This window comes from Anarrhichthys ocellatus, unplaced genomic scaffold (assembly GCF_004355925.1).
Source record: "Anarrhichthys ocellatus isolate YVR2014 unplaced genomic scaffold, GSC_Weel_1.0 scaffold3, whole genome shotgun sequence".
Classification (NCBI taxonomy): domain Eukaryota; kingdom Metazoa; phylum Chordata; class Actinopteri; order Perciformes; family Anarhichadidae; genus Anarrhichthys; species Anarrhichthys ocellatus.
In genome coordinates this window covers 4,607,373-4,616,823 of record NW_022280033.1, presented here as the reverse complement: position 1 = coordinate 4,616,823, position 9,451 = coordinate 4,607,373, and the positions used below count along the sequence as shown (strand labels likewise).

The 9,451-nt window shown below is 40.7% G+C and overlaps 1 protein-coding gene across 1 annotated transcript; it reads right to left on the bottom strand.

Annotated features, from left to right (window-relative positions):
• Positions 1–4,485: 4,485 nt before the first annotated feature.
• six2a (SIX homeobox 2a) lies at positions 4,486–8,634 on the bottom strand. Its single transcript, XM_031840860.1, has 2 exons — positions 7,786–8,634; positions 4,486–6,445 (listed from the first exon to the last, which is right to left on the bottom strand). The coding sequence occupies exons 1-2, from the start codon at positions 8,343–8,345 to the stop codon at positions 6,133–6,135; spliced, it is 873 nt and encodes a 290-aa protein (XP_031696720.1). The 5' UTR covers positions 8,346–8,634; the 3' UTR covers positions 4,486–6,132.
• Positions 8,635–9,451: the final 817 nt, after the last annotated feature.

The window sequence follows — 9,451 nt, the reverse complement described above, 5'->3', positions numbered from 1 at the left end:
CCTGATACACTTAAAATGCATAATGGCTGAGCAGAGGCTGAAACCAATGTGCTCGTCAACCTTCAGAGTGTCGTACAATTAAATAGAAACCCCAAAGTGAAGAGATTAAAATGTCTTGGGAAAACTGCAAAGTAAGCATTTCCAATGGTATGATTTTGTCAAAAGCTTATTTATTTATTTACTTATTTATTATTGATTATTTTTGATTCGTCAGGCTAATCAGGCCAAATGTGAAATTCTGGAATATACTAATTCAAAATTTTGAAAACCACCATTAACAGAAAACACTAATATCTTTACCTAACCTTCCCAACCTGTGTTTTAAATTTTCAAATCAGCATTTAGATTGTCTTCAATGTTTACGTTTTAGTCCCAGGTTTTAGTGCCTTTTAGAGCGAGGGCTTAAGTAAAATAAACCGCCATCATACTGATGAACTATTCTTCTGTCTGTCTGGGTGTTCTGTGTGCATGTGCTTGATTTTATCTATTTATCTATGCCTGAGAGCACTGACCCTGTGCTGCCTGTCAGCATTACTGTATCAGGAACAGATACACAGTTCGCCACCTGTGAACCATTTCCCTCCCTCAGCTCAGGTACTGTTCACTATATGTGGGTTTGTTTCACTGAAGCTATTTTAGTGATTTTAATATGTAATACACATTTGTAAAGATGTTATGATCTGTGTTATGAACACAACTAAACATATAATGTGTATTTTGTTTCATAAACTTATTTTGGTAAAACGATCTAAGGTAGAGGGAGGATTTTGTGTATTTTGGTACTTTTCCTTTTAGAGCAAGATGTTTACTGCAGCTTCACTATCCACTTATGGTTTTCAAATTATCAAAGAGGAATTTATTCACATTCCACAGGACAGATTCATCTGTTGCTGGTGGGAAGTGTGCTGTTACCTGCAGCCAGAGGAGAGGGAAGAGTTTTTCTTTTCACTAACTGTCAATTGAGGTTCATGTACAGTTCAGTTCAGATACAGTAAAAGTGAATATAATAAACACATTATATGGAAGGGAGAGGTGACTGCAAGATAAAATAGTAAAAGTCCAGGGCTTAGTAAACTAAAAAAACATAATGCAGGTTTAAATAAAGTGGTACCTCGTTGCTGTGGAAGCCTCCAGTGAAAAGTGAGCGTATAATAATAGTGATGGTGCAACCGGTTGATATTCCTCTCTGTCGTCTGACTCAAACAGTTTAAACTTTGCAGTCGCACTACATCAGTTTTGTAAATCCCAGCTGTCTTACTCCCTTGTTAGTGCAACCACCAACCTCTAGGCAACAAGTGGCATGAATCGTGAACAGAAATATCTGTTGTGTACTGTACCGTCATCCCGACAGCTCAACCTTAAATTTATGACAATTTACTGGGACAGAGATGGGATCAGAGCTCTGCTGCACATCTCGTCTGTAAAATTATTCGGATCATCTTAAGACCAGTGAACTTCATCTTCACAATCGCACAGTGGTTTGTCAAACCATCCATGACCCAGAGGGACGGAGTCTAGAAGCCTCTCTGTTAGAACAGTGAATCTCTTCCAGCTCTGAGGCTGCTGCTATAAAGGTTTGACCCCTGACCTCCCTGAAGGGTTTCTAAGTGAAAAGAGAATTTCCCCACTGGGACCAATATTGTGTCACATTATAACTATCATCACTGTTCCTGTCATTTCTACGGAGTGCGTTGCGTTAACATCACTTAGCAAAAAGACCCAGGTTAATGGGTTAATGAATATCTGATGTTCATCATATACAGTTCAAATCTCCAATTTAGGTGATTTGAGTGCATTCAATAAGCTGAAGGATGGCATGTGCTTCCACTGAGATGAGACCATTTTTCAAACTCAGAAGACTTCTTCAAATAATTTCGGGTAATGCAAGAAAATGCATTGTGATTCGCATTAAAATTATGTTTTTTTTCTGACCTTTAAAAAAAAAGATATTCTGAGATAAAAGGTTTGCTGTAATCGCTTTATCAATCATTCCTGCAGTTTCATTATCACGTGCCTATCGACAAGGGCTCACTGAATTAAAAAAATAAGTCAATTGATTAAAATCCTCTCTGCTCTTATTGTTCTAAAGGAGCAGGTATCCTAGATTTCAAAGTAAACACGCCCTTATAAAGCCGAGCATATAGGCTACCAATTATACTTCAATATTATTGTATGTTAATGTGAGTTTGTGTTAATTGAGTGAATATCCAAACACAATAATTAACATCAAATTACAATACAAAGTAGCTTCATGTCTTCTGTGTTGTTTTGCTTACTTTCTTTAAACTTCTTTGCTTATTTTCTTGCCTTATTATAAAATTGACCAAACGGCTCTCAAATCCAGACCCAACAAATCCGAATTATTAACGTAAGATAACCACAAAAAAGAAAACTGTTGTGACTTCAAGGTCCGTAATTTAAATTATATTAGCTCAAATAAATTTAAGCTGAAATAAAATAGCATCGGCCTGACCTAGGGCCAAACAAAGATATAGTATATTTCGCTGAAATTGTATTCGATAAAAATGGAAAAATGGAATATATGAAGATCAGTTCGAAGATGCAAATAAAACAGATTAGTGAACCAAACGTAAAACAATCATGTTGCAATCTGCAGGATACATTTTGTTTAACATTAAATCCTCCCCATTAATGAATGCATCAATGAAATAACAATCAAAACTCTCTTCACTAACGTTGCATGAAAAACGTGCGTGTAAAATGCATTTGGTGCTAATGGTTGGTCGGTGATGTAATTATGAAGACAATAACAACTCACTAATTTGCTCAGTCGTGGAACAAAAACAGAGCTCGGGTCAGAACAACTCTTTAAACCTTAATGTTCGATAGAAGTGAATGGATGTGATCTTTGCGAGGCCAGGACTCAACATTCTCTGCGAGAATTCTCTGGGCAAAGTGGCATTAACTTCTTTTCTACACGATTGTTTGCAGACAGTTGAACACTTGACGTTTAATCTCCGCAACATCGTCACCCCGCGGTGAGAGATTAAGAAGCCTGCGGATGAATTTGGGCGAGAAACACGACTAGTTCACACCTGTCCGGCTGTATATCCTGATTCCTCTCCTGCCTTGTTCTCTCCTTCATTTGGCCAGAATCCCGCCAGCGTTCATAACCAGGGCGCCTTGTTAAAATTTTTATTCAACGATGGCGGATTTTCATAACATCTTCTGCCCAAAAACATGTTTAATAGCCCCCCCCTCCGTGGGCACACATGGCGCACACACACACAATGCCAGTTCAAGTTCACATCTCGGACCTTATTGGAAACAAGCAAGAGTGAAAGTAGGAGCCCAAATTCACAACTCTTTGTGGGGTTACAGAGTTGGTTTGGTGAGAGACCAACTATTCGGTGTTATGTCTCCTCGCGAGCCGCTAAAGGCTTGTTTTGAGTGGACCCACATGCACTCCAGTCCTCCTTAATTACAAAGTGTGAGCTTTGAGCTGCGTGTGTAATTGACCAGAAGCTGTGCCCAACAAGGTGCGACCGATCCGTCACCTTCACAGACAGGAGGGAGACAGTTCACACTCTTTGTGTACACTTTTCATATTTACACTCACATTAGAGCCGCCCGGGCCTGCAAGATAATTCATTACTGGATCATAATGTTCCATTTGCTGTTGTTTTACGCATTAAACAAAATAGTTCTCCACCCATTCACATGTCAGCCTGACAGCCAATCGACACCCAGTGAACTATGAGACACGCTGACAAGTCCACATCAGTGTGATTTATGGTTTATAATTATGCACTATTTTCCCAAATCAATCCGACAATACCACACATGAGCTGTGAGATGAATAATGCTACAAGATGAAGACAAGGCACTAAAATATGCCAATACTGTTATTATTATAATAATAAGAGTAAAAAAAATACAATAAAATGCAACCGAGCGCAGTAGCACCTGAACCTGTACGAGGGGAAATATTGAAGCTACTAGTGAAAGTATGAAAGGCAGAAAAGATGTTGTTTTAGGTTTATTCCCGGGCAGCAGACTTGTGGAGGGGAAGACGGGGGCTGGAGGTGTTGCACGGCCGAAGCTGTTCAAACAAAGTGTCTCCTTTCAACGCCCGTTTCCAGCTCTGTGTTTTCTTTTTTTACTCCACCACGGTACTTTTGTTCTCCGCAGCGGAGCGCGGAAAGATAAGGTGTCGTCACTTGAACATCAAGGTTCCCGGTTGGCGAAGCACGTTTACATTTCGCCCAGCTCTGCCCATAATGGCCACATGCCACAGTCTCTTGACTCGTGTTGTTTTTACAAAGCACTAGATTAAGTCTCTCTCTCTCGCTCTCTTGTTTTGTCATTTTAACATCAGTCATGATGACTTACATGAACTTTGACCTTAAATTGGCGAACATCACTTAAAGTTTAGAGTTATGTAAAGAGGAAAATAGTATAGCCTTTTAAATAATTAATATAATTATATTATAATGAAATTATAATTTTATAGTATTTAATTGGTCTATTTAACGAGAAACACAATAGCTGAATTATTGCGTTTCTGGTTTTTATTTTGTTTATTGTAATGGGCGTTTCTTTTAAAAATCTTTTTTAGACCCAGTTCTTGAATTTCTATTTTAACTGCAAAAGCAAAGGACACAAACCTGGAAATTAATTTTAGGGAGAAACGACTTCCACTGCAGCATTTATGATGAGATGGAAGATAATCCCGGGATATATCGACAGTGCATGCGTCAGACAGCCCACGCATATAAAGGACAATATCCCCTTTCTTAGAGCAGGCATACGTGTCAAAGGCTAAGAGCTCTTGATTTTTGGGCAACTCTATCTAATTATACATTTCCCCAACGTTATTAAGGAACTGGTGGTTCAGCACACACTCAAAAGGCCAGAGGTAATAGTGAAGCATGCGAACCAGTTTTAAACCCACTGGCCGTTTAGATGCAAAGTTAAAGTTTGTGTCTGTAATAAATGTCCATTTCTTCTATCAAAGTCATATTCGCGAAAATACAATTAGATCCAAACATTAAAATGAAAAGTGCAAAGAAGTAATTGAGTAATTATTTGAAAATGCATTCCATGTGACTGTGTAAATATTTATGTTACAGCTGTTCTGGGAATATTTATATATATTTAAAAAAAAAAATGTAAATGTCACTCAGCTTGAATGATTTGAAAATAAATAACGAGGTGACCAGTAAGAGACAAACCATATCAACAGATTGGTTTTCTGCAACAACAAAAAAACAATTATCAAGAGTCATTCAGAATCAAAGAAATCCTCAATATTCAATCCATGGATTGTTTTTCTTTTATTGTAAAGAGTATATGAAACTATAGGTGAATCGTTTTATGTTTCATCATGTATCGCAAAGTTTACATGCAGTCTCTTTCCAAATGAAAATAATAATAATAGTATCAAGAGATTAAGAGATTTCACCTTATCACGGCTCTTATAAAACACTTGAGAATATCATGCCCCCCCCCCTTCAGACAAACAACTGCGTATGGCTCTCTTGGAAAACCCAGTAATGTAAACAAAAAGGCGATGGGGTACCTTCAACACGGTGCCTTCAGAGTCTGCTGATATATCGAAACCCCTAAAATAACAACGGTAATAGTAACAAGAATTAAGACATTTTATTGTTTTCAACAATATAGCATGTTACGTTATTACATTCCGGTAAAATACTTTTTTTCCTTTTCTTTTTTTCTTTTTTTTTTACCTAAAACGATCTATCCCGCCTCACCTTTTGTCTGCATCAGCACTGCAAACATGATCCATCTTAACAAGTCATAATCTCTATTAGTCTTTTGAATTACATTTCCCTTAAGCAAAGAGAAAATACTTCAACAAATGGCTGTTTTAATTACATTGCTTAAGTGCTCTGTCTTGAAACTTGTTTCTAGACGGTGAAACAAGAGGGAGATTCATTTGGGGATAAGTGCACCCAATGGCAGATTTCTCCCACTTGTTTAAAACGACTGGTTGAATATGCGACTATACATGATTTGTTACGGTGGCTGTCTTCGCAGTGTTCCAGTCTGTCTGCCTTCCACCTTGCCGCGAGTGCTGGAAGCTTGCCTCACGCCACCTCGTAAATTACTTCTCCCAAAAAAGAAAAAGCTGTGCTCTCTGTGCCGTGTTTAAGAGCCAAGGTCCACTAGATTAGAAGACATAGGGTTCAGTATGGTGTCGTGGTGCAATGAGTGGTGATGGTGCACCGAGTCTACACCGCTGGGTACCGGGATGGCGCTGGGTCCCTGCGGGAGCGCGAGGCCGTGCAGGGACTGTAAACCGGTGTTTGAGCCCAGCAGCAGAACCGGGCTCGGAGACATGTGATCCGGTGTCCCCGAAGGTGTTTTATCGTCGTCCGAGCTCCCCAATAGAGATTTATTTCCATTCATGGAAGAAGTCAATGGGTTGTGACTATTGCCGTTGGAGTTCTCGTTGTTTTCCCTGCCAACAAAAAACAAAATCACATCATTGTGGGGCCAGAGAGGAACTCTTGCAACATATCAGTCTGTCTGGAAAAAAGATCTGGAAGACATAATCAAGTTGGGACACATTTTAAAACTAGCTACAGAGATACAAACTACAGGACTAAATATGCAAATTAAATATTTGTAAATAAATATTCTATATTTATGCATTTAAAATATTCTATAACAAACACACATAGGCCTACACACACAACAACACACTAAGTAAAAATAGTGTAGTCCATGCTACTGTGTGTAGCCTACTGGGTATTAATAAGGTTAAGCCATATTTACACCATATATATATATGCATTATGATCCAATGCTTGGCCTAATGATTTAATAATGGTGGCAGACAATTACTAAGTCATTGGAATAATCATTTCACTGAACCTGCATTACGTTTCTGTGTTTAGGGCGAACTAATTTAACCTCTGGGTAAACACGCCTCAGCAGACTACGTCTGAATAAATGACAGCTCTAATTATTGCTAAACATGTGCTTGTCGCGTATAGCGTATAGTTAATTTGTTTGCAGTGGTGAGTAAGGCTTTTTCTCAGTGGGAAGACATGATTTACGTGGAGTTTTCCGCCCGAATTAGTGGCCAGAGGGTGAAAGAAGACACCGACCGAGCGAACACTTGACTTAAACACGTCTCCCAGACCTCTGCCTGCCTGAGTAACTTCCCTACTTTGAAATGTACAAACAAGTCCTAATGAAATGTCTACCGGTCTGATACTACACATGCAGGACGCCACACCAATATAAACCGCAAAACAACTTTTCAACGTGTTCTGAGGTGTTTTCTTCTCTCCAGTATCTGGAGGGTTAAAACTGGTTGTTTTTTTCTCTGATCCTAATGTCAAAGTGAAATTTCATGCTATAATGAGTGTCATTAAAACATAAAAGTGGCATAAATGCAACTTTTATAACCTTGTAATTTACCTGACGACAAGCCTTTCATTTTCTGCCTTTCAACTTTTACGCGCGGCCTGCACAATTATCACAAACACAAGAGCAACAATGGGACGTGAGTTTACTGAAGCCAAAACTAAGAAAAACTGCCTGTTTGTAATATAATTTCCCACCAATAGATACATAAGCGTGGAGAGAACCGGAGCGATTAGTCAAGAACTGAAAACACAATAATATTTGGCCAGTGCGCTAAAATGCCAGATGTAGGTCAACAAATCATATTCACCGTAGAAACACTGCTGTTTGTGCCTGTTTTAAATACAATTCCTGTCTTCTTTTGCTTGCTCTCATAATCTTAGAAATAGTACAAGTAAAAGTATTTTAAGTGTCTCTGACTCCTACCTTTCCTTTGCCTCCGCTGCTCGGTCTCGCTGCCGTCGGTTTTTGAACCAGTTGCTGACCTGCGTCGTGGTGAGTCCCGTGGCCTCGGCCAGCTCTCTCTTCTCCCGCGGGGATGGGTAAGGGTTGTGGGTGTACCACTCCCGGAGGACGCTCCTGCTCTTCTCCTTGAAGCAGTAGCTCGTCTCTTCTCCGTCCCAGATGGAGCGAGGCAGGGGGAACTTTCTCCGGACACGGTACTTCCCCACGGCGCCGAGCGGACGGCCTCTCAACTTCTCCGCCTCGATGTAGTGCGCTTTGAGCCACAGCTGCTGCAGCTTCATGTGGTTGTGCGGCGAGAACTGGTGGCTCTCCAGGATCTTGTAGAGCTCTCGGAAGTTTCCCCGGTGGAACGCTACCACGGCTTTCGCTTTGAGGACGCTCTCATTTTTGTGGAGGTGTTCGCACGCCGGGAGGGACCAGAGGAAGCGCCCCAGCCGCTCGATGTTCCCCCCTTGCTGGAGAACTTCGCAAACACACGCAACTTGCTCCTGCGTAAAACCAAACGTCGGAAGCATGGACATGGCGACAACGTAAATCAATAGAGATTATATTGTGCCCTACTTCCACGTCTCCCCTCTCAGTCTCACATTAAATCAAAACGCGTTAAGTCCACAAGCGACAAAAGGTCCCCAAAAAGAGCAAACAGCCCCAGGTTAGGTATAATATCCAACTGCGTATTGTGGAGTAAACTCAAGTCCATTCAGCCATGCAAAACCCCAGGCGACAAATCCTCATGTAGTTGGTGAGAAACAGAGAAAGTTGCTTCTCCTTCAGCCGTCCTCCTCCACCTTTTCTATGCCGTTTCAACATAACCTACTCCCGGAGACCGGGCTCGCTGGCTCGTTTTAATAATATTATTCTAAGCTGGCAAGACAAGCGATTATATGAACTCTGATTGGTCGGTTATCTGACCCGGGGATGGTGAGGATAAGACAATGGCCTTAGTCAAATTATTTGCCATGGTTACGCTGTCACTCAAAGTAACCTGATATGCTTTGAGGTGGCTCCCTGGCAAAGTCGACCCGATTGTTCCCGTCACGACCAGCCCGCCTACCAATAGAAATGTTGCTCGGATTTTTCTTCTTAAACACTTTTTATTCTCTTTACCTTCACTTTGACGGACACCTTGGGCAGCCAAAGAGCGCAGAGCTGGGGGGTGTGCGTTTGTGGAGAGGTGGAGCAGCGCTGGTCCCGCAGCTGAGGGAAGGATGGCGCCAGAGCGCACAGAGCCTGCTGCAGGACGTCTCCACGCCTCCAGCGGTTCCCACAAATCCGTCACGACTTCCACAACAACTTTAAAGTTAGTCACTTCATCATTTCCATCAAGTGAAATGTCTGTCAACTGCCACGAGTCGACTGATGTAGCGGTTAATGAAACGCTCGCAAAAAATGCCTGACCTATAGCAAGAACAATAAATAAACAAAAATAAATTAGACTAATTCTGTCAGAGAGGGCTGCGATTTATGTTTTTTCACCTCCAATCAATTGAAATAAAGGTATAAGTTCAGTTGAAGTTTTAAACATTGTAACAATAACACAGTTAAAAGGAATTTTGGTAAAGGTTTACAGGTGATTGGAAATAGCAGGCCAGTTAATCAACCACTCCAACTGTAACCAGGACGTGCG

Bases quoted from the DNA above. Each gene is read 5' to 3' on its own strand.
- six2a (XM_031840860.1), bottom strand. From the start codon at position 8,345: ATGTCCATGCTTCCGACGTTTGGTTTTACGCAGGAGCAAGTTGCGTGT. The intron at 6,446-7,785 runs GTAGGAGTCAGA...TTTTGTTGGCAG, and splicing joins GCAGCGGAGGCAAAGGAAAG to GGAAAACAACGAGAACTCCA.